Source organism: Giraffa tippelskirchi, chromosome 2, assembly GCF_054371585.1.
Source record: "Giraffa tippelskirchi isolate mGirTip1 chromosome 2, T2T-mGirTip1v1.2.pri, whole genome shotgun sequence".
Lineage (NCBI taxonomy): Eukaryota > Metazoa > Chordata > Mammalia > Artiodactyla > Giraffidae > Giraffa > Giraffa tippelskirchi.
Window position 1 is genome coordinate 35,316,372 of NC_137276.1, and position 24,738 is coordinate 35,341,109.

General features: G+C 44.9%; 1 protein-coding gene across 5 annotated transcripts in view; it reads left to right on the forward strand.

Moving 5' to 3' along the window:
• The window catches only part of MYOF (myoferlin), a 176,378-nt gene extending 152,839 nt beyond the window's left edge, over positions 1–23,539 (forward strand). For all 5 annotated transcript variants that reach the window (XM_081554035.1, XM_081554046.1, XM_081554058.1 and 2 more), the window contains 11 exons: positions 2,989–3,159; positions 4,032–4,180; positions 6,348–6,487; positions 8,734–8,822; positions 8,913–9,008; positions 12,513–12,654; positions 15,196–15,295; positions 18,026–18,216; positions 20,229–20,338; positions 20,703–20,850; positions 22,987–23,539. In XM_081554035.1, coding sequence (XP_081410161.1) covers positions 2,989–3,159; positions 4,032–4,180; positions 6,348–6,487; positions 8,734–8,822; positions 8,913–9,008; positions 12,513–12,654; positions 15,196–15,295; positions 18,026–18,216; positions 20,229–20,338; positions 20,703–20,850; positions 22,987–23,025 — 1,375 coding nt within the window. In that variant the 3' untranslated portion in view covers positions 23,026–23,539. The remainder of the gene's footprint in view (positions 1–2,988; positions 3,160–4,031; positions 4,181–6,347; positions 6,488–8,733; positions 8,823–8,912; positions 9,009–12,512; positions 12,655–15,195; positions 15,296–18,025; positions 18,217–20,228; positions 20,339–20,702; positions 20,851–22,986) is intronic.
• Positions 23,540–24,738: the final 1,199 nt, after the last annotated feature.

Below are 24,738 nucleotides of genomic sequence, written 5' to 3' on the forward strand. Positions count from 1 at the left end.
AAACAGGACATGGATGGTAGGAGGCCCAGAAGTCCAGAGAGTTTGTGGCTTCTAGCAAGAAAAGTAGGCAGTGACTTCCGTGGAGTGACAGGGTGGTTCTCACACCCCAATCCTGTTGAGCTCTCTTATCTGGGATGCTTTGATTCCAGTGTTTTGAGCCAGTGTATGTGTTACTGACTCTGTTACCAAAAACAGAGAAGGCGTCAGCTGTCCTGCTCCCTGTCTTCTGTTCAAGAAGATTCTTGAAATAGCATTACTATCTTCATTCTTGCCATTTGACATTTGCTTCTGCATGGTTACACTGATCTCATCAGAACCTTCTCGAGGCTAAGGCAAACCCAAGTGACCTCTAAAGAGGACCAGCTTTTGTTAGCTATTAAACTCCTTCCACATTTAATAATAGTTACTATTACAAGCTTCCCTGGTGGCTCAGTGGTAAAGAATCTGCCTGCTGATGCAGGAGATGAGGGTTCGATCTCTGGTTGGGAAGATCCCCTGGAGAAGGAAATGGCAACCCACTCCAGTATTCTTGCCTAGGAAATCCCATGGACAGAGGAGCCTGGCGAGTTATGGTCTGTGGGGTCACAAAGAGTCGGACACGAGTGAGCAACTTTCGCATCACCTGTAGAAAAATGTTCTTTGCAAAAAACATTTGCACAGGGTTGTTTTTCCCCAGAACGCTACTGAGAAGGAGAACACCTTGTTCTTATTTGACGTGTGGCTGGTATCTTAATTTCTGGCTATATTATCCTGCCCATCTGCTGCTTCTCATGTGTGTTGGATGGTACCCTTACACATTCCTTCCCTCTCTCACATGTGAGTGTGTGCACACACCCACATCCACCCACAGGCGTACACACACCCCCCCACAGACACCCACAGCCATATACACACACCACCCACAGCCACATACACCACCCACAGCCACACCCCCACCACATCCCCACACACCCCACACACACCCCCTCACACACACACATTCCCCCCCCACCCCACACACACCCTCTGTGCTGCACACCCCGGGGCCATGTGCCGGAGCCAGGCAGTGGAAATAATCCTCTGGCATGGCAATATGATCGTTTTCCTTTTCTTCCGCTCATACAGCCCTGAGGTCTAGACAGGAAAAGGCATGCAGGGCAGGAAGGAGGGCCCCATGCGAGGGAGACAGGGAATCAGGGAAAGCCAGCTTTTATGGGAGAAAAGCAGCCCTGCCTACATCACTGTCTTGGAGAAGCCACGCACAAGGTTTATTAAGTGGCAGAAAAAGTCTTGCTCAAGCTGCCTCAGGAGGAAGTGATGCCGTCAGGCTCCACGTGGCCAATCCCCACCTGGCAAACTCAGACTTGGCTCCATCCAGCAGGGTGGAGCCAGGGAGACCCCAGCTCCGCACCCCCTCCTAGGCTCCAGGCCCTGGCCTCAGTCTTACTGGGTGACTTTCTTCTCAGCGGAGACTCTCAGGAATTCTGGGACAGGGACTCAGGAAAGAGCAACCTTTCCTATGTGCATGGCATTGTTATCACATCACAGTCAATGGAATGTTAGTCTGCCAGAAAGATGTTAATTGGTGTTCCAAGGAAAAGCAATTTCTTCATCAAACCAGGATGCTTGGGTTAAGATAACTGCAGGATTTCTCAGAGCCTTCAATTTGCCCGGAGGAACACCAGAAGAAGTGGTTCTCAGCCTTATTTGAGCAAAGAATTCTTTTTCTCAACAGACACATATTACCTGTCCCGTGGGATTCAGTAATGGAATTTGGGGGCACATGTGGATACGGTCTAGTCAGGATTACAGCCCCTTCTCTCCTGGGCTGCCTGCCTTCTGCATGCCCCATCTGGCTTCAGAAGTCTGGGGAAGTCACTGAGATGTGTCTAGGAGACCCCTGGGAGCTTGTCTCCAGAACCCCACTGATGTACACCCTTCTATTCCAGAGATTAATAGTTCTGGCTCTTTGGCAAGAACCGGGCCACACACGAGAGTGACAGGAGGAGGGGCAGAGGCACAGGGGGGAGGAGAGATTCGAGGGGCCTCTCACAGTTCGTGGTCCAGAGTTTGTTGAGCACCTGCTAGGGGACCCGCCCTTCTGTGTGCAAGTACAGAGCCAAACCCCGCCATCTGGAGTTCATGCCGTACAGTCATCACCCCCTCAGAACCGGTGCCACGTTGCTCACCTGCCATAGAAACTACTGTTTGATTATCTGGTGGTCTCTCAGAAGGGTTTGTGTTTTCATATGGATACTATAGGAAAGCCTTCAAGAATCAGCAGAGAGCCAGAGGGCCCCGGAGGAGAGAGGGAGCCTTCTTGGCAGCTTTCCATCACCTTCCTCCAGACCCCCATGCTCCCATGGGGTTTTAGCCGAGGATGTTCTGTGGTGTAGTGGCCTCTTATCGAGACACAGAAGGCAACACAGATAGGGAGTTGCAAATCAGAGTGCTTGTGCGTTACTGATCCCCAGCTGGGTAGAGATGCCTGGGTGCCCTGGAAATAGGCATGTGTGCTAATAATACTACTACTACTATAATTCTTAACAATAAGTATTATTTAATGTATAATAACATTATTATTATTGCTAGTGGATTTTGAGTAATGCCCTCATACCAAGTGCTTTCTAAAGATTTATTCCCTTGACCCTTACAACAACATGAGCTAGTAGGGATTATTATCCCCATTTTACAGATGAGAAAACAGAGCACAGAGAGGTTAAGTAGTTGCCCTAGGGTCCCACAGCTAGTAAGCAGCCAAACTGGGATTTCCCTTAGGCACTTAAAGCCCCGGATCTTCTCCTGAGCAAGTATATACTCTGTTGTTGTTCTTATTACTAACATGTAGTACTTCTCAAGCACCACTTGTCGGCCACCATCCACCTGGCTATCCTGGCCATGACGTCCTCCTCCCATGGCCCAGGGAGTCTGTGCAGAGCTATGATGTGTGCAAGACACCTGGACGGAGGGGGGATTATGACGATTCTAACCTCACTTTCATTTATTCAGAATGTATGAACTGAGCTGCTACTTACCTCAAGAAAAGGATCTGAAAATTTCTGTCTACGATTATGACACCTTTACCCGTGATGAAAAAGTAGGAGAAACGATTATTGATCTAGAAAACCGATTCCTTTCCCGGTTTGGGTCCCACTGCGGCATTCCTGAGCAGTACTGCGTGTAAGTGGCTTTGGATGTAAATGTTGACTGTTCCAGCTAACATTAGTACCGGGGAAGCTTTGATGCTCTACCTCAGGCCTGTCTTCATTGAGCCTCAGATCCTTTAAGTCAGGAGGGAGAATTGGGCTTCCCTGGTGGCTCAGATGGTAAAGATCCCCTGTGGAAGGGAATGGCTACCCTCTCCAGTATTCTTGCCTGGAGAATACCATGGACAGAGGAGTCTGGTGTGCTTCAGTCCATGGGGTTAGAGAGAGTCAGACATGACTGAGTGACTAACACTTGGGAAGAAGCGGGGCCGTAGCACCGCACAACTGCAGGGGGCACTATTCACATTGGTGTCTGTGTACCGCACTGGCCCCTGAGGCAGTACAGTGCTCGGTGAGGATGGCACAGGTGGCAAAGCCTGGAGAGCCAGTCCCTCCCCTCCCCTTCTTTCTATCCCTCCCTCTGTGATGCCAGGGACTGAGAGCTACCAATGTTTGATGGTGGGAATTCCCTGCCCCTCCCCACAAACTGATCAGTTTTGTGATGTTCCTCCTTCCCTGAGTGCTAAACAGTGTCTCTCTGTATTATCCAATGAGATATATAGCTTGTGATTTCTAATTTATGTTTGCCTATTATGATTATGGTGATCTCGAACTCCTCATTATTTACAGAGGGTCAGAGACAGGGAGGACCAGTTGGCTGAGGCCAAAATAACTGTGGATTTTAAGTCTCTAAATCCTAAATAGATTTCTAGGCAAAAGCCAGTGTCTAGAGTGCATTCCCCATTCCCCCATTACGTGAACGTGCCTATAAGTATGTGTATGTATGAATCTAAGAAGAACTTGTGTGTCCTGTGGTAACTCTAAGTGTGGCATTATTATTCACAGTTCTGGAGTAAACACCTGGCGAGATCAATTGAAACCAACACAGTTGCTTCAAAATGTGGCCAGATTCAAAGGCTTCCCACCGCCTGTTCTTTCCGAGGACGGAAGTAGCATCAGATATGGAGGAAAAAACTACAGCCTAGATGAATTTGGTAAGCACACTGCCATGGATTGCAGGCTGGTTGCCAGGTATAGCAACACATTTATGCTGCTGGGTTTGCATTACGGAAGGGGGTGGGCAGAGTAGTGCCCTAATACCATAGGGAATTCAATACACATGACTGTCTAACAAAAGCCCCATTATACTAGAGTTTTGCAGTCACGCAGGTGTCAAAATGGACACGTTTTCTTGTCTGTCTTATGTTTCACTTGACCTTTTTAGGTCATAGCTATTTGAGCTCTGAACACAAAGTTCTGATAATTAACTTATTTCCACGTGATGTATAATTAGCTCAGAAGTGCTTAGATGATAGTGCAAGAATTTCTCTTCCAATATTATTCCATCATTCTCCCAACCCTCTCTGAGAAGGCTCAGGGATGCTGGGGGCTGATTTGAAGAATCTGCTAAGTTCACATCTGGCTCATGTCCAAACTTAGGGTCTTGCTCTTTCCTGAGCAGTAATTTATAATGCAATCTGTCCTGACACATAAACATCTAACTGCATTATGGCAGAGACTGAAATCAGCTTAACAGAACGTAAGAGTTGTGGCATGATTCAGTGTTTTATAGGGAAGAGGGCTTCCCGGAGGGGCTGGCATGGGGCTGGCTTTGAGGGTACATGGGATATCCAGAGAAAGCTGAACAAAGATACACAGGAATGAAAGTGCTTCCTGATCCTCAACTGTTTATTCCTGGCATTGTAAGAAACTGTATTTGTCTTTCTATCTGAAAGAAGACTTGGTCGATATCAGGGATTATTAGATGTTTAACAAATGATGCTGTTTACATCAGAACTTGCAAAGGGCATTGGAAATAAACTGGCAAGCAACATGGCCTCATGGAGACAACTACCCCAACAATCAAACAACACCCCCCAAAAGCTGTATCAGTCAGGGTTTTTCCCATTACTTTGGCCCCATAACAAATCATCCCAAAACTTAGCTGCTGAAAAAAAACATTTTGTGTTTTTTTAAATGTTTATTGGCGTATTTGATTTACAATGTTGTGTTAGTTTCTGCTGTACAGCAAAGTGAATCAGTTACATATGTATATCCACTCTTCTTTAGAGTCTTTCTGCATATAGCAACCATTTTGTTTTGCTCACGGTCTTGTGGGTTAGCCATTCAGGAAGGGCTCACCTCGGCACTTTCTCACTTGAGTGGCAGCTGATTGCTGTCAGATGTTGGCCGGGGCTGCAGTCACCTGAAGGCTTGATGTCCAGGATGGCCCTTGGCTGGGAGCTCGCGTGGGACCGATGACCAGAGCACCTACCCAGGCGTTTCCCATAGGGTGCTATCTGGGCACCCAGGCTCCTCACATGGCGGGCAGCTTCCCTCAGAGCAAGTGATCCAGGAAGCCCAGTGTGGTCTTTCATGATTAGCCTTAGAAGTCACACAGCATCCTTTCTTTAGTGGTCAAATAAGTCTGCAGATTCAAAGGAGAGGACTTAGACCCCCACCTCTCAATGGAAGGAGTGACAGAAAATTTGGGACTCGTATGTTTTTTTAAATGCCACAGTGATACTAGCTAGCTACTGTAACAGTTAAGCTTAAAAATGTTAGTGGTTTAACACAAAAGAAGTTTATTTCTCATAAATTCAAAACTGGTACTCCTACAGGTGGGTGGCCCTCTCCCAAACAGTCCTTCATGGAGCAGGCTCTTTCATCTTGCAGCTCTGCCCATTGTCACCTCAGGTGTCTAAGGTCACCGTTTTCTGCATTCAGAAGAGAAGGTGCACAGAGGTGATCCTACATGAGAGGGTATTACGAGCTGGACCTTGAAGGACACACCTGTCACTTCCACCTATGTTACAGTCTAGCCTACCTTGTTTGCGTGGCCACACCTAACTGCACAGGAGTCTGGCCATGAGCCCCTGACACCAACATAAATGGGGGTTGCTCTTACACAGTTTGGAGTGTTTTTGGTCTCTTTGCTATTTGCAGTCCACAAGTCAGGAATGAACTTGGTTGGGCAAGGCTTCTGGTCAGGGGCTCTTTCTATCAACAACTCTTTCACAGGCTGCAGTTCACACACTGGCACTGCCTGACTGTTTTGCAAAGTCTGGGCTGAAGTGCTGAGAATCCCTCAAGGCTGAACTGTTTCTGGATGCCCGTCCCTGTTTCACTGTCCTTTTAAAAAAATATATATATATATTGCAGAAGCAAACAAAATCCTGCACCAGCACCTTGGGCCCTCCGAGGAGCGCCTCGCCCTTCACATCCTCAGGACTCAGGGGCTGGTTCCTGAACACGTGGAAACGAGGACTTTGCACAGCAGCTTCCAGCCTAACATCTCCCAGGTAAAGCACTCTCCACCTTTGAACATGTAATATCCACACCCCAAAGGTGGTGGCAATAGCTGACACAGACTTGCCTCGTTTATCTCTTTTGGATACTTTAAGCTATATGAGAAATAGAAATGAAGCTCAGATTAGCTTCATTCCCGACTGGAATTTAGTGGGTAAAGAATCCGCCTGCCAGTGCAGGGGACCTAGGAGATTCAGGTTCGATCCCTGGGTCAGGAAGATCCCCTGGAGAAGGAAATGGCAACTGACTCCAGTATTCTTGTCTAGAGAATCCCATGGAGAGAGGAGCCTGGTGGGCTACAGTCCATGGGGTCGCAAAGAGTTGGGCACGATTGAGGTGACTGAGAGCACACGTACACGCATACACTAGGGGGATTTATTGTAAGAATTTTCAGGTGACTCACTAAATCCAGACAGGAGAGTGACAGTGACTCAGAACAAACTTGGGCCAGGATCTTGCCCTGTCTTTTGTCTATTTCTGAGTCTCCTTTAGCCTGCACTTTTCCTGTAAGCACCTTCCCATATGTCAGAATATTGTGGATGGTTTCTGAGTTTTGTATATTATAACGTAGCCCCACCTGCTTCCAAATGTGGAAAGGATGGGTTGCCCTAACTTGGTCCCTTCATCCACCACTGGACCACTAAGCTCTAGCCAGAAGGACAGGGTACAACGCACAGGATGGATCATCACAGGCACCATGTGGATAGTGACGGGGGAAGCTCAGTTCCCAGAGAAGCAAGGGGAGACATGGAAAATGATAAAATAGTCTATGTGGAAGCTTGTTAGAATGAAGATTCCCAGACCATGCCTGCAGAGATTCAGTAAGTCTGGGGTGGGGCCAGGAATCTGAATTTGTAACAAGTATCTGGAAAGGTTCTGATGCAGATGGTTAGGAAATCACACTTTAATAAATATTAATATAATGGGTGCAAATATTGTTGATATGGATAGCAGAACCATGATCTCTTAAAAAGTGAGTACAAGTGGGCTGGGCTTACTAGACTGTTTTGTCACTCACTCTTATTCTGTTCCCTATTTTCATATCTTCTCTTCTTATTCTTCCTTCCCCTCAAAGAACCCATTCTTCCTCCTCTTTCCCCTCCCACTTTTCAACTGAATAGTCTTAAGATATAACAAAGCAAGGAAGATTTCTCCCTGGGCACCCACCAATACTTCCATCACCTCTACCTACCACATTGGACAGACTGTGGCTGGGTCTTAGGAGACACAGCTAATTAGGAGATGGCTAATTTATGCAGTGTGCTTGATGTATGCTAGACCCTTGAGCCCTCGAGATTAGTTGGAAGAGAGTAAGGATCACAGTAAAATATATCCCTTTCCAAGAGCCCCAGTTAATTCATTTTGATCACAATGCATTAGGACGCCAACCTAGTGGTTTCCTTGGCAACCTTCTTAAAGACCAGTCTTTTTGTCATGAAGGCAGAGTATACAGAACATCCAAAAACAGTCTGGGGAACTTAAATTGGTTTGTATGGTTGATACAGTGTGTTAACAGCATTCCTAGGCTGTCTGGAAGAATATTCCAGTCAGATAAATGGGCCTGGTCTGTAACCATCAAAGATATAAAGGGAGGTGATGGGAGCTCATCAAGATGGCAGCACAAGTGTCAGTCCAGGCTTTCACCCTACAGGTTCCTGGAAGCCCCCTTCCGGGCGGTGGGCCCTAGCAAGCCAATGCAGGGAGCCCTCAGTTTGGTGAATGGTCATGTTTTTATCGTTGAGTCTCTCCTTTGAAAGTGCCAGGCTGTCTTTCTTTTACAAAATTAAGTACATTTTTACATTATTTTGATTTTCTCAAGGTAAGTGGAAAAACCCTTGGGTGTCACAAAACGGGCACTGATAGCAAGTAGACAGTCTGATGATGGGTGAGAGATGGTGTGAAAACTGTTCTGAGAGTCACTGTAAGAGGGAGCATGTGTGTTGGGGGTTGTGTTAGTGATGGCAAGCCCCTCATTTTATTAACCAGGGAAGACTCAGATTATGATAAAGTAGGCACATGTAGAGACTCCTGGGAGAGAATGGAGGGTGGATGGCCTAAGTGACACTGAAGGTATAAGATTCATCTTGATTTGCTCTTTTACCCCATTTTTCTTGCCTTCCATATGGACTAATAAATTAGGAGACCTGCTCTAGTTTCACTGAAGATGTGTGAAAGAAGATTGTAGTCTCTACCACCCATAATGTAACTTCATTTCTCTTTTCATTTTTGAATGGCTTAGGGAAGACTTCAGATGTGGGTGGATGTTTTCCCCAAGAATTTGGGGCCACCAGGCCCTCCTTTCAACATCACACCCCGGAAAGCCAAGAAGTAAGTGATCTTGAGACCCTGCTATATCTCACTGGGGTCTTGGTTCAGGACCTGAGAGGAAAAAACACCTTCAAAATGTGCTTCTCGTAGATACTACCTGCGTGTGATTATCTGGAACACCAAGGATGTTGTCCTAGACGAGAAAAGCATCACAGGAGAGGAAATGAGCGACATCTATGTGAAAGGGTAAGGCTGGCGTGCAAGAGTCTCTGACAGAGAACAAAGCAGACTCTCCTTCATGAGTGTTCCATTATAGGATCTTGATTATTGAAGATATTATGTCTTACTGGGCTTCCCAGGTGGTGCTAGTGGTAAAGAACTCGCCTGCCATTGCTTAGGAAGAAAGCTCCAGGGAGACAGAGAGAGAACAGAAAGAAAAGCCTGTATGGATGTTATTTATGAGCAGCGGCATCTGATACCTATAAGAAAAGAAAAGTTTTGTTTAGTTTATTAAGCAGATTTGTTATTTATGAGACTTTTTAGTCATGCAGTTCATTTTTATTCCTTTTTGATAGTTTGAGTAACTAGCCTTAGAGACAGAAGTAGCGCTCCCAAGGTTTGTTTGTTGTTTTTTTTTTTTAATATATTACCTGAAGTTAGCATCCATGGAAAAGAAGAAACATCAGAGCTTTTTTTTAAAAATCATTTATTCCACCAACATTTACTGTGTGCCTGCATCCAATGTGTAAACTGTCATAGGTGTTCATTATTCTGTTACTTGCATAATTCAATTCCAAATAATCCATGTTGGTGTCAGTTTTGTATTATATACACTGATGATGCATATAGAACCCAAGGATTAAGAAGTCAGACTCTGGAGTCAAACTAGCTGGACTGAAATCTGGTGGTTTCCCTACTAGGTGGGCAAGTTAGCAAACTCACTATTCCTTATCTGTAAAATGGAGATAATGACAGTATCCACCACTCTGGAATATTCAGAAGATTGGGTTACTCAAAGCACTTAGGATAGCACCTGGCAGATAGAAAACACTATGTGCATTAACCAGGATCCTCCAGGAAAAAGGACGTGTGTGTGTGCGTGTGCGTGTGCGCGTACGCAGAAAGAGGGAAAGAGAGAAACAAAGACGGGGAGAGAGAGATTCATTATGAATGCTAAAAAGTCCCACGACTGGTCACCTGCAAGCTGGAGACCTAGGAAAGCTGGAGGTATCATTCAGCCTGAGTTCAAAGCCTCAGAACCAGGAGAGCCCTTGGTATATCCCAGTCTAAGGTCAGGAGGAGATGACCTGAGATGTCTTGGTTCAATCAGTGAGACAGAAAAAGGGGGTAAATTCCTCCTTCCTCTGTTTTTTGGTTCTATTTAGGTCCCCAATAGACTGGATGATGCCACCTACATTCGGGAGGGCCATCTACTTTACCCAGTCCATCGATTTAAATTCTAGTCTCATCCAGAAACATTCTCATAGACACACCCCAAAATACGTTTAATCTGGGCACCCCATGGCCAGTCACACTGACACATAAAATTAACAATCACACTATAAACTTGCTATTCCACATGAATTGAGTTTGGTTCCTTGATATGTAAAAGATAAGACTTGTTGAAATTTAATATATTCATACAGTGAGAATAGTTTCACTTATGATCCCAAGTGGCCTTCAATCAAACCTTTGTTAAAGACATAATTATTGTCATTTAGGTTCACTCTACACAGGGAATGTTTCATCAAGTACTTCATTATTCTTTCTCATTTCAGGATATTATTACCATTCCCCAAGGAAAACTAATTCTGGCTAATTATATATATGCAAATTTATTTGACTATCATAAGCATTTTTTTTCCAATCAGGGAAACAAACTCAAGTAATACTGGACTGAGAGATAACTGGTAATCAAAGAATAAAACACAACCTAAAATACCGTGTCAGGACTTCCCTGGTGGTCCAGTGGTTGCGACTCCACGCTTCCAGCGCAGGGGGCATGGGTTCAATCCCTGGTCAGTGAACTGGGATCTCACGTGCTGCATGGTGTGGCCAAAATATTAAAAAACTTAAAGTGCCATGTCACATTTGGAATGAAAAGCCTAAATACTGTATGTGAAAGGATGAATAATGCACAAATAACATGCCTAGCACTATACACACTTGGGTATTACATACAAGTACATACACCAGGAATGGTTGTTTACCTTGTTTTCAAATTAAAATGTGAAAAGATTGATAAGAAAGGAGAGGGAAGAGCTACAGGGGTGAGCCATCTGGGGAAGGATGATGGTGCCAATTAGGGTTGGGTTATAAGCTGAAGCTACCACAGTCATAGCTAAAGAGTGTGGTCTCTCTTCATTGAGCTAATTCAAAAGTTTAAATGTTAACTGTCAAAAGGAATATTTCAACTCAGTTATTTGGTTAGTCAGTTGACGAGAAAAAGTAAAATTATCAGTCAACTGCTATTAATACCACTACTAATAATAGGACCCAGTATTAGCACATGACTGTCTAGTCTCCATGGTCCTTTGAGGCAGAGTAATAGTCCTGTACTTAGGAATCAGACCTGAGGGTTATACTTAATTCTGTCCCTTACGGGATTTATGAGACGTAGATCCTCTCTGAACCTCAGTTTCCTCATCTGTGGGATGGAGCTAGTTATCAGTTGGAAAGAATAAAATAAGGCATGCTTCATACCTGGTTCATAGTAGCTGATCCTTAACATGTGTTAAGGATCTCCCTCTTCCCACTCTGGCCTTTCTCATTTTGTCCTCAGGCTGACCATGTGAAGGAAGCACGTATCATTAACCTCATTTTACAGATGGGAAATGAAGCTCAGAGAGTCAACAGCAGAGCAGGTTCACAGCCAGGCCTGCCTCCTACTGACAGTCTCTATCTAGGGGGTCCAGGCAGCAGTATTTCTGAAAGCTGCCCCAGTTGATGCTAATGTGTAGTCGGTACTGAGATCCATGCATTCCACCACTTTGGCCGTCTCAAATCTCATATGCCTCTGGTTCCAAACCAGAAGTCTTCCCCATCGTTGGCGGATGTGGTTAACACTTCCTCCCAGACATGCTCATTCATCCCTCTAACTCGTCTGCCAGGCACAGGCCAAAGAGAACTTTCCAAACGTCAAAAGTTAAGATGTTCACTTGTTGGCAGAAGTGAATTTTTATAGATAGGAGTATGGATGCAGCAGCTTACATCTCCCTTGCTTGTCTCAATTAATGTGATCATAGTACATTTAAGAAGAATTTAAAAAGGAAGCTGTAAGATTAATTGAGTCATGCCTGTTTTGTTTGCTTAAGTAAAATATGGAAAAGGAAATGCTGAAATTTTGACCCACATTCATTGAGCCTATCAGCGGTGATGACAGACAACAATGAGTTATAGTTAGACTAAAATCATAGCCAGCAAGCTTGACCATTCCCAAAATAGAAGCTAAGTTGTTGATATTTTCCAGAAAATTTCACCTTATCCCTGTTAACTGAAGTCTAAAGGGTTTCCTGCTCTGGTTTTAGAGGAATTCTATTTTATTTGGCTACAACCTGTGTTGGATGCACCAGAGTGCCTCCCCTTCATAAATCACCACCCCCGGCCTCCCCAGCTCCGTAGATAACTGGAACCTGCCCAAGAAAAGTGCATTAATTCTCCTGCCCTTCACTCTCCTAATCACTGCATGATTTTGCGGCTAGATTACTTGTCAATCACATGAAGCTAAGTCTGTTTGCTTCTGCTTTTCAGCTGGATTCCTGGCAATGAAGAAAACAAACAGAAAACAGATGTCCATTACAGGTCCTTGGATGGCGAAGGGAACTTTAACTGGAGATTTGTCTTCCCTTTTGACTACCTCCCAGCTGAACAGCTTTGTCTTGTTGCTAAAAAAGTGAGTTCTGAAATGCGCCAGTGGGGAGGGGATGTCATGGGTCTTAATGTGGACACTCAGAAAAGGTCGGAGGTGCTCAGCACCTTGGAGGTCATGGGTCCAGGTCCCTCTTGGTAAGGTGGGGATTCAGAGACCCCAGTGGTGCAGATACTTGCCCAGGGTCACACAACTCTGGCAGGTATTTGTATAGTTAGGAGTAAAAGGAGCACAGCTTTTCTTCCCCTGACATGTTGGCAGCTGGGGAAAGGATCTGGTAAAAGGCCCCCTGTGTCAATACATACTCCAACCTAAGTATATATTTATGTCATGGGAGACCGATTTCTTCCCCTGATAAAGAGAACTGTTGGACTAGCTAGCCAGAGACAAAATATTAATGTAGGTGCAATTTCCCACTTACCTTCCTTTTAAACTTGAGCATCTGCCTTCCTTCCTTCGGGAGCACTTCCATGAGGGTTCAGGGCCCTCCTGGTCTTAATTTATAAGACTCTGGGTTACAGAACTCAACTCAAACTGGCTTGTACCAAAAATGTGATTTATTGGTTCACATTACTAAAAAGGCCAGGGTTGACTAGCTTAAGGAACGCCTGGAGCCCAGGTTGAACTGATGTCTTTAGAAACTGTGGTCATCTCCTCCACCCCTCTGCTCTGCCTTCACCCATGGGCCTCACTCCCTGGTGGAGGTAAGGGGGCTACCTGCAGGTCTCAGAAGAGAGAGCAAGTCCCCAAAGGCTCCAACCAGGGTTCTGAGATTGGACCCCAGAGTTGGCCTGTCTGAGGCCGAGTGCCCCTCTCTGAGCCAGCCAGTGGTGCCCAGGGATGCAGTGCCTTGATTGGTGCAGCTCTGGAGTTAAGGATAAAGTCAGTCCTCCCCAGACTGCATGGACTGGAGGAGTAGAATCTCTAAGAAAAATCTGTGGGGCAGGTAATAATAACAGGTCTCTTTTATAGGCCCTTGTCCCATTTCCCCTCCCAACCATATTCCGTAAACTCTTCATAGCTCTGCCCCAGTCACCTCTTCCCTCTACACCTGGATCAGAATACAGCCCCTGTCCCAGCAGGCCAGGCCCTACCCACTGCTGATGTTCAAGTGAGCATTTTTTCCGTTTAGGTGAGATGAATGCCTTCCAAGGGCACTTTCTAAAGATCCAGAGGCTCATCCTGATGCTGAACCATGCATACTTTCAAATGTTGAGACAGACCGGGGCGGTGGGGGGGAAGGTGAGAGGTTTGGGGTCAGGTAGGTCTTTAGGTAAAGTTTCTTTCCTATTTACTCACATCTAAGCTGGACCTCTCAGCATCCTGAGTAACCCTTGGAGCATGACCCCACACAGGACAGTCGGGTGAGGCCAGACAACAGTTGAGTGGGCTTCTTGGCCCCTCAGAGCCAGGCCCTCTAAGTCCTGCAAAGGGAAACATCTCGGACTGTCATCTGAAAAACCAACAACCCCATAATCTTGCTTCAAATTCATGAAGTATTGGGGGAATTCCCTTTCTTCTGGGGCCAGAGGAATTTAGATGTAATCAGGCTGTGGAGGTGTCATGATCCTTGGCTGATACTGTCTGAGCAGAGGCAGGGACCAGAGGTGAGAACCTGGAGGAACCTCACCTCATCCTCTCCGCACCTAACTCGAGTCTGAAGAATTGGAGGGTCTTAGTTGACCACACGGAGAAGGCAATGGCACCCCACTCCAGTCCTCTTGCCTGGAAAATCCCATGGACGGAGGAGCCTAGTGGGCTACAGTCCATGGGGTCGCGAAGAGTCGGACACGACTGAGCGACTTCACTTTCACTTTACCCTTTCATGCACTGGAGAAGGAAATGGCAACCCACTCCAGTATTCTTGCCTGGAGAATCCCAGGGACAGCGGAGCCTGGTGGGCTGCCGTCTATGGGGTCGCACAGAGTCGGACACGACTGAAGCGACTTAGCAGCAGCAGCAGCAGCAGTTGACCACAGTATGTAAAACTAGCAATATTTTTCAAAACCCAAAAATGCCAGGAATTTTAAATCTGCACTGATAGGAGTGAAATGTGGGCCGCCATCTCTCACCCCCCTGTAGAGTGAGTGTGCTCAGACATCCTTGGGACGGTTGGGGGTGGGGTGGGGAGATTGCTGGGCAGAAGTAACACCCCAGCAGGGGATATTTCAGTCTGGCCTAGAACAGCTTGGCTTTGGGAGGATAATCTAACCAGGCCATCGTGTTTAGGAGACAGAATTACCCTCCCCACCCCCCACAAACCCCAGGAGCGGCAGCAGGAAGTCACACTGATAGAAACATGGCAGGAAACCTTCTGTTTGGGAACTGCCTCGGACAACCTTTTTGTCACCCAGCTGGTGGTCTTGAGATTTCCTGGGGCGCCTGCCTGCCTTACATACACATGGGGCGGGGGCAGCAGGCTAGAAGATGGGGTCTGGGGTGGGGATGCAAAGGAGACAAGAGGCCCGTGCCTTGATGTTGCATTTTCAATAGGCCCAAGGGGAGGGTTTTAAGAGTTCAGTAATCACTGTCATTTTGGCTTGTCTGTTCCTCTTGGCATTTTAGGAGCATTTCTGGAGTATTGACCAAACTGAATTTCGGGTACCACCCAGACTGGTCATTCAGATATGGGACAATGACAAGTTTTCTCTGGATGACTACTTGGGTAAGGCTGACATTTGGATACTTTTCTCTAAGATATCGTACTTGAAATTAAATCAGCTAGAACTTGGAATCAGTTATTTAAATCTCCAGTCCTGTGGGGCTGGGGTCACACTCACTGCCTGGATGGCCTCTGGGCACTGTGGCCTGCCGGGCGCTATCCCAGGTCCTCTGAGACGTGGGCACAGTGAATGGCACCCCTGGTGTGGGCCCCCGTCCACCCTCAGGGTCCTGATGTAGGCCCTTGCACCAGCTTCTGACATGTTACGAAGACACAAATTTTGTTTTCAGGTGTGCCTCAGCCTTGCCTCAAACCTCTTCCTTTTCTTTTCTCCCTCCCATCAGCACCTCAGAATTGGCTTCCTCCTCCTCTCAGAAGTCACTGCAGCCCTCCACCCTTCTCTGTGGTCAGAGGCCCCTGTTAAACACCCTCCCCCCACCGCGGGCCCCTCCATTTCCTGGCACTCTCCCCAGTCCCTGCAAAGCACAGTGTCCAGATTTTCTCTCTCCTAGGCCTTGGGTGTCTCACTGGCCCGCTCTTTCTTCCTCTCACTCTTTAAACACAGGCCTTTGTTCTCCCTAGGGCTTTGTGGATCCTCCCCAGGTGCTCTCAGTGACTTACCAACCCTCTCCTCTGTTGAAGGCAAAGCTTCCATTCTCGCTCTGTGCAAGGTATGACTCCTTGACCTGGAGGTGCAGCCTGGCCGCCCACGGTGCCTGCCACATAGTAACAAGAAATACTGTGATGACTCATACTGACTGCTCTGTGCGGTGTATCACATCAACACACCATACACCTCAGACTTACACAGTGCTCTATGTCAATTATATCTCAGTCTGAAAAAAAGAAACACTTATGATTATTCCCCACTCCCCACCGGAACCTTTTACCTGTACGTTCAGCTGGCACCTCAAATTTATCGTGACTAAGATCAAATTCAGCCTTTCTTTCTTCCCTGACCTCATACCTGCTCGCAGCCTCTCCCAGTAGTTCAGGCCAAAACACCCGGAGTCCTCTGAGGCCCTCCTCTCCTTTCTTCTCGCTTTCCTAAACAATGTAACCTGATGTATCATGCACATTTATTTTCTTGTTTCTATGATCTCTGCCACTTGCCAGTTCAGACGTAACTTTCTCGAAGCCAGCCTTACAGAAGCCCCAAGCTCATCTCCCTGCCTCTAGAGCATCTTTCCTGGCAGAGGAGAAGCCCACAGTGGTCAGGGGCTACATCTTGTTCATCCCTCTGCTCTTCACAACACAGAGTGCAGTGGCTTTGGCTTAGCTGGTTCTTAATTGAATTGAACAGACAAATGAGTATGAAAGTGTTGAATTGAAGAAAATCGTACAACCTAAAAGTTGTGAGTCCAGGCATCTTACTGAGGACTGCAACCTAGGATACCACCTCTCAGAGAGCTCTGAGGAGCCAGGATAGAAGAGGTTTTTGCTGGGGGGAAGGAAAAAACAGGTAGTCAAACATCACAAGATTACTCCTAATCACAAAGAACAGATATCTCAAGTTAATGACTTTAGTGCTTTGCTATGTTTGGGGAGATACAAGATCCTGGACCTGTTGAAATTATGCCTTAGATATGCATCTTAGCTAGCCAGAGCCAGACCCAAAGGTCAGAATGCTTCCCCCTCCATATTGAATCCCCCTTGGGTCACAGACTCAGGTGGGGGCTGCAGTAATTAAGGTCCTGATCCTTGTAGAACTGGGATAATGGGTAGCACTTTGTTTACTGGAATGCCAGGCAATGTTCCCTGTTCACAGGAGTATGCTAATTTAGCATGAAGAACAGTAGTGAGTTTTCCCTTGGAACTGAAACGAAACAGTCTGACAACAAATAAGAAGGATGACTGTATCTCCGATTACTAGTGGGTAAATGGTTGCAGTTATTAGCAAAAGGAGAGATGCAAAATAAAAACGGGCATAAACTCCAGAAAGGCTTGTGGGCTATGGATGCATTAGGATGAAGGACAGTTTGTGAGTCCAAAAGTTTATAGAGAATCTGCCACCACCTCCCTAGTGCTCTTTGCTATCCCTGTTGAAGACCACCTTTTGTCCCAGTAAGTAATTCATAGACTTGACCCAACATACCCAGACCATCATCTGAAGGAGAGGGCTCCTGGGAGTTCCCAAGCCCCAAAGACAATCAGAGACAGTCATTAACTACAAGAGAGTTCACACCTCATCATGGAAGAAAACCTGTGCTTCTCCCAGCACCCTGAGCTGGGCTTCCTAGTTCCTGGGGCGAATTCTCTGATGAGAATTCAATGTTCCTTCTCAAATTCTTTTTTCTGAGGTTACACTTGGAGAGACTTGAACGTGACTGTTTGATGGTGCTTCCCATGTTCCAAGTACCAGTTATCTTTACCCACAGCCAGAAGACTATGTTCAGGGAAGTTTAGAACCAATATGAGCAAATTCCAAATTCAGTGGAAATTGTGTTCCTAGGTGTTTAATTATTTTGAGCTTGCAGAAGAACACTATTTATGCTCCTGTCTCTGAGAAATAAAGTGGGTAGTCCTCTGTGAAATGCAGAGCAGGGGACAGATACTTTTGCCACTTTCTATCCTATCTGCAAAGAATTTTAACTGTCTACCGGGCTCCATTTCTCTAACTCACCTGTTCAAAGTCACAGTCTAGACCTCTCTTCTGACAAGTACATTCTGTTTACTTGTGAACATTGCCTGATCCACTTGAAATTTATTTGGGTTTAATGTTTCCTTGGCTAGGTTTCCTGGAACTTGATTTGCATCATACCATCATTCCAGCAAAATCACCAGAGAAATGCAGTTTGGACATGATTCCAGACCTCAAAGCCATGAACCCCCTGAAAGTGAAAACTGCCTCTCTCTTTGAGCAGAAGTCCATGAAAGGATGGTGGCCTTGCTACGCAGAGAAAGATGGCTCCCGTGTGATGGCTGTATGTATGAGTATTTCCTGGTTGGGGGTTATTTATTCCTTTTCTTCTTTAGGTTTTGCCCTTTATGAGTAGATTTGCTCCAAATAAGATAAGGAAGGTTGAATTGGTGGTACTTTTAACTTTTGGGAACAGGTTGTACCTGGGATTATAGGAGAAGGTGGCAGATGGCTGCGAACATATGTTTGGGGTTGAGTGTAAGATAGAAAGGATTGGAATTGTCAAAAAACTGGGAGTGCAAGTGATTATACTATATTTCTGTGGGTCTCTCTTTCACCAGAAACGCTAATTTACACTGAGCTTCCAGTAGAATACAGTACAGAAAAAGCAACTTCAAATTTAAGCTGTTCTCATCTTGAAAAAATTAAAATTTAAAGATAGAAGAAGCAAGGAGTGTGAGCATCCATTGAACATTAAGGCCATAAGTTACGAGCACATTTGGAAAACTCAAGATAATTTCAATGTAGAAGCAATAGTGCGAATTGCCATGCCCTGTCACAAAAAGGCTACTTAATTCTTAATTCATTGTGTATTACTAATAATAAACATTTTATACTACTTATTATAAACTAGACAACAGACTAAATGTCTTACATTCACAATCTTGTGTTTTAAACTTTAAAATTTATTGGGTTGGCCAAAAAGTTAATTCACATTTTTATGTAAACCCAAATGAACTTTTTGGCCAACCCAATACATAAAGTAAACTGTACTCACTTAAAACATAAGACAACAAAAGTGCACAATTTGAGTTTTGACAGATGTATATGCTCATGAAACCACCACCATAATCAAGCTCCAGAACATTCCATTATCCCCAGAGGTTTCCTTGTGCCCTTTGCAGTCTATCACCTCCTCTACCTCTGGCGCAGCTTCCTGTCACTCTAAAGCAGTTTGTACATAATCTCATTTAGTTCTGCTGATAACCCCATGAAACAGACATTACCGGCATTTTATAGATTTGAAAGAACAGGCTTAGAAATAAGGACTACCTTGCCATACACAGACTTCCCTGATAGCTCAGCTGGCAAAGAATCTGCCTGCAATGCAGGAGACCTGGGTTCGATCCCTGGGTTGGGAAGATCCCCTGGAGAAGGGAAAGGCTACCCACAACAGTATTTTAGCCTAAAGAATTCCATGGACTGTATAGTCCATGGGGTCACAAAGAGTTGGACAGGACTGAACGACTTTCACTGCCATAGACAGACACTCACCTTTGACTTGTCGACTGAGGAGGCATCTGTGCTTTATCACCTAATGAGCATCAACGTCAGAAGTTCTCAAATCGCTGGTGACTTTGTGCGTTCCAGGGTTCTAGAAAGCTTGTTAGCACCCTGGTTAAACCTGGTTATCAGAGAGAGCAAGTTTCTAGAGCTCTTGCAGCCTCAGTGTCCTCATGTGCACAGGAGGATCGCAGCAGTACCTGACTTCTAGGACTGTCCTGAGCATCACATGAGAGTGTCCCTGTAAAAGGCTTAAGCACTGCCCAGTGCACCACTCAGGCACCTGTGAACAGGGAAGCAGCATTCATTCATTCACTCATGCCTTTCTTCTGTAAGTATACAGTGGATGCTCACTAAGTGCCAGCACTGCTCCACACAATAGGGGTCCCATGAAGCACAGAGGCTCCCCTGGAGCCCACAATAGATGCTCAGTCAATGTTAGCTATTGTCATTAGCAGTATTCAAATTAATCTGGGTCCAAACACAGTTACAAAGGGAGATAATGTGAGCACGCAAGGAGATGGATGTGAGAAAGTGAGAATGATGGGGATCCAAGAAGACTGGAAAGCAGGGAGGAGGGAAAGCAATTTGTCCTCTCAGTTTCCCACAAGGAGTCAGTTCAGAAACACATGGAAGAGGAAATGTGATGAGATCTCTTGAGGCAGATTTAAGGCGATCTCAGGATTGTTTTACAAGAATAAAAATCACTGCTCGGGGAATACTCCTTGGGTCAAAGTGAAAATATTTGTGAAACGTGATGTCATGTGTTTAACCTGTTCTGCTTTACTGAAGGGGAAAGTGGAGATGACGTTGGAAGTCCTCAATGAGAAGGAGGCCGACGAGAGGCCAGCCGGGAAGGGACGGGATGAACCCAACATGAACCCCAAACTGGACCCACCAAAGTGAGAGGCCCTCTTTGTTCTGATCCCCAAACACCTGCAGTCTGAAAGCCCCCCTCCACTTGACTTAATGCAATGGATTAGCCGTTGTCTTAATTTTGTACTGAACAGGCAGGATGGAGGATAGAGAAATTGATGATCTGGCTTCATTTTAACCATTCTCCTTTCTGTGAAACCAAAGTTCAGTGTGTCTTCAGCATCTTAAGAAGTCATAAAAGGTTAAAGACTCTCTCAGCCAACTAAGGGGAATAATATCTTTCCTTGGCTTTGTAAAACATTATTATTCTTTAAACTGTGTTATGCTCTGAGATATAAAATATCTGTCCCTCCTGAGTTGGGTAGGTAAAACCATTTCTTTGCAATGCAGCCGACCAGAAACCTCCTTCCTGTGGTTCACCAACCCATGCAAGACCATGAAGTTCATCATGTGGCGCCGATTTAAGTGGGTCATCATCGCCCTGCTGATCCTGCTGATCCTGCTGCTCTTTGTGGCTGTGTTTCTCTATTCCTTACCGGTATGAGTCCTTGGCCTCTTGTCTTGGCTTTCTGGGTGTGAATTATGGTTGGTCATCTCAGCTGGTACTTGCCTTATTTTCTGTTCAGTAAAATGACCTACCTTGGGGCTTCCCTGGTGGTTCAGTGGTAGAGAATCCACCTGTCAATGCAGGAGACTCAGGTTTGATTCCTGGGTTGGGAAGATCTCCTAGAGAAGGAAATGGCAACCCACTCCAGTATTCTTGCTCGGGAAATCCCATGAACGGCAGAGACTGGTGGGCTATAGTCTGTGCTATGCTTAGTCACTCAGTCATGTCCAACTCTTTGTGACCCCATAGACTGTAACCTGCCAGGCTTCTCCATCCATGGGAATTCTCCAGGCAAGAATACTGGAATGGGTTGCCATGCCCCCCTCCAGGGGATCTTCCCAATCCAGGGATGGAACCCAGGTCTCCTGCATTGCAGGTGGATTCTTGACTGCCTGAGCCACCAGGGAAGCCCATGGGGTCATGAAAGAGTAGGATATGACTTAGCGACTAAACAACAACAAAAATGACCTACATAGCAGTTGTAGTATTACAACCTGCCAATGGTAGGAAAGTTTAAAGTACTATGTTCTGTGAATTACATTCTCCAGGTTTTATGAATCACAGGTAGAACTTCAGGGTCTATTAAAAACAAAACAACTGTGGTCTCAGGAATTCTAGAAGAAATCCCTCAGGCCTTTATCAATGTGGGTCTGAACCACAGCCAGCATTTCTGATGGATCTTTCTGCCTTCAGACTTTTTGTTCCAAACCATCCTACATCCTAACTCTTGACCTTTCATGCATCCTGGGCTCATCAGAAGCCTACACCACCCTTGAACTCTGGGGGCTTCCCAGATGGCACCAGTGGTAAAGAACCCGCCTGCCAATGTAGGAGACATGAGAGATGCAGGTTCAATCCCTGAGTTGGGAAAATCCCCTGGAGGAGGGCATGGCAACCCAGTGCAGTATTCTTGCCTGGAGAATCCCATGGACAGAGAAGCCTGAGAGGCTATGGTCTATAGTGTTGCAAAGAGTTGGACACGACTGGAGTGACTTACCACACACCCTTAAACTCCATCCAAATTGAGTTGGCCTCCCCGAACAAGTATAGCCCTAACCTGCCACGATGCCATTGCCAAGACTGTTCCTTTACCTGTGTTCTGTCTGTTAAAACCTCCCTCATTCTTTAAGGGGGATGTTATGTGACGTGGGCCTTCATCTCCACAGTCATAAAGGGAGTTCAAATGGGTGTGCCTAGAAGTAGTGCCTTCATTCCTCTGAGAATCAAGGAATTTGTTCAGCATCTGCTGTAGGATAGAAATTATAATATAGAGATGCCAAAGGCAGGATTTCTGCCCACAAGCAGATCATGTGTCTGCTTGTCTATAGGATATGAACAAGTAAATTACTATGAACAAGTAAATTACTATGAAAGGCAGGCTGGTCCAGAGGTACGAAAAAATGACCGTCAGACCCCATTGCTGAGGATGGTTGCACCAAGGAGGGGGCATTTAAGCTTAGTTTGCCTAGTGGAGAAGGGAGAGTCCAAGCATTCAGAAACCACTCCTTCAGTTCATATTAATAATACAGATTATTTTGTGTTTAGTAGCATAGTCACACAACCACAAGAGCAGGGAGTTGGTGTCTTCCTTTTCCCCCAGCAATCCTTTCAGCTTGTTAACTGTAAGTACATGCATACTACCAGCTTGGCCAAAAAGTTCATTTGGACTTTTCTGTAAGATCTTATGGCAAAACCTGAATGATCTTCTTGGCCAACCCAATATTTTCTTATTGTAGGTAGTTCAATCTGTCTTGACCATTTAGAAGACTCCTTATAGTTATTTCTTCTTCCTGAGTTAGACTTTATTTATTTAAACCAGTGGTTCTCAACTGGGAGCAATCTTGCCCCCCAGGATATTTGGATGCCTGGAAACATCTGGTTGTCACAACTGGGGGGTGATCCTGGAATCTAGTGGGTAGAGGCCAAGGATGCTGCTAAACATCCTGCAACGCAGTCTCCAACAAGCATCATCTGGTCCTAAGCGTCAATGGTACCCTGATGAAGAATCCCTAAGTTATATATATATATATATATATACACATGACCCTGTTTCTGTTTCCTTTTCAGAACTATTTGTCAATGAAGATTGTGAGACCAAATGCATAACAGAAGCAAAAAGTCTTAAAGGGTCATCCAGCAAAGAGGGAATCCTGACTCTCTTAACAGAACAAAACCAAGAATAAGTCTGTGTCTGAGACTACATTGCAGAGGATATTACACTACTTCACCATGCCTCGTCACTTCCCAGAGCATCTAGGTTCCAAGTCAGGCTAACAGGCAACATTTTTATCTTATCTTTTGAAGTAGTAAAGGTTTTCACCATGTTTTTTCATAGTAATTTTCAAGGTGGCTGGTTCCATTTAAAAAATTTTTATGTGTCCTACTTCTATAATTAAATTTTTGTAAATTGCTGAAATCAAACATGAGAATTTCTGCATTGTGATTTCATATACTTCCTACCTGTAGTCCACGAAAAGGGCTGTGCATTATAAAATAGTAGAGTAGTTAGAGGAATTGTTATTTATGCCTGCAACCATTGCTATATTTTGTATGGATAAATGTCAGAAGAGTATATTCAACTTCTGTGATGAACCCAAATAAAAACATTTCACCTTCAGCATATACCTGTTTGTTGCAGCTGTGGGCCAAGCTGAGAAAGAGGTAATTTCTAGTCTGGGTGTCAGTGGATAGAATGGTATGCCCTGGCAGTTGGCTATAATTCCTTTATAAGCATATTGCCAAATCTTGCCAATATAATAAATTAACACTTATTTATTCTATGCACACTATTGTTCTAAATGCTTTATGCATATTAACTAACTTAATCCTCAAGGTATTCCTGTAAAAGGTAGGTAACATTATTAACCCCATCTTGCAGCGGAAGAAATTGACATATATGCATGAAAATCAATGATGTTAGAACACACTCTCTCACCATACACAAAAATAAACTCAAAATGGCTTAAAGACTTAAGACATGACACCATAAAAATTCTAGAAGAGAACACAGGAAAAACATTCTCTGACATAAATAGTACCAATATTCAATAGAAATAAAAACAAAAATAAACAGGACCTAATCAAATTTAAAAGCTTTTGCACAGCAAAGGAAACCATAAACAAACCAAAAATACAGTTTACAGAATGGGAGAAAATATTTGCAAATGATGTGATCAACAAGTGCTTAATTCCAAAATATATGAACAGCTCACACAACAACAACAAAAAAAGCAGTCAACCCAATCCAAAAATGGGCAGAAGACCTAAAGAGACATTTTTCCAGAGAAGACATTTAGATGGCCAATAGGCACATGAAAAGATGTTCAACATCACTAATTATTACAGAAATGCAAGTCAAAACTACAATGAAGTACCACCTCACACCAGTCAGAGTGGCCATCATTAAGAAGTCTACAAATAACAGATGCTGGAGAAAGTGTGGAGAAAAGGGAACCCTCGTGCTCTGTTTGTGGGAATGTAAACTGATGCAGCCACTATGAAAAATAGTATGGAGGTTCCTCAGAAAACTAAGAATAGCCATATGACCCAGAAGCCCACTCTTGGGCATATATTCAAAGAATATATATTGTATATTCTTTGAATTCATACATTCAAAGAATACACACACCCCTATGTTCATAGTGGCACTATTCACAATAGTCAAGACATGGAAACAACCTACATGTCCACAGACTAATGAATAAAGAACATATGGGTACATATATACAACACAATACTACTCAGCCATAAAAAGAATGAAATAATGCCATTTGCAGGAACATGGATGTATCTAGAGATTATCATACTAAATCAGAAAGG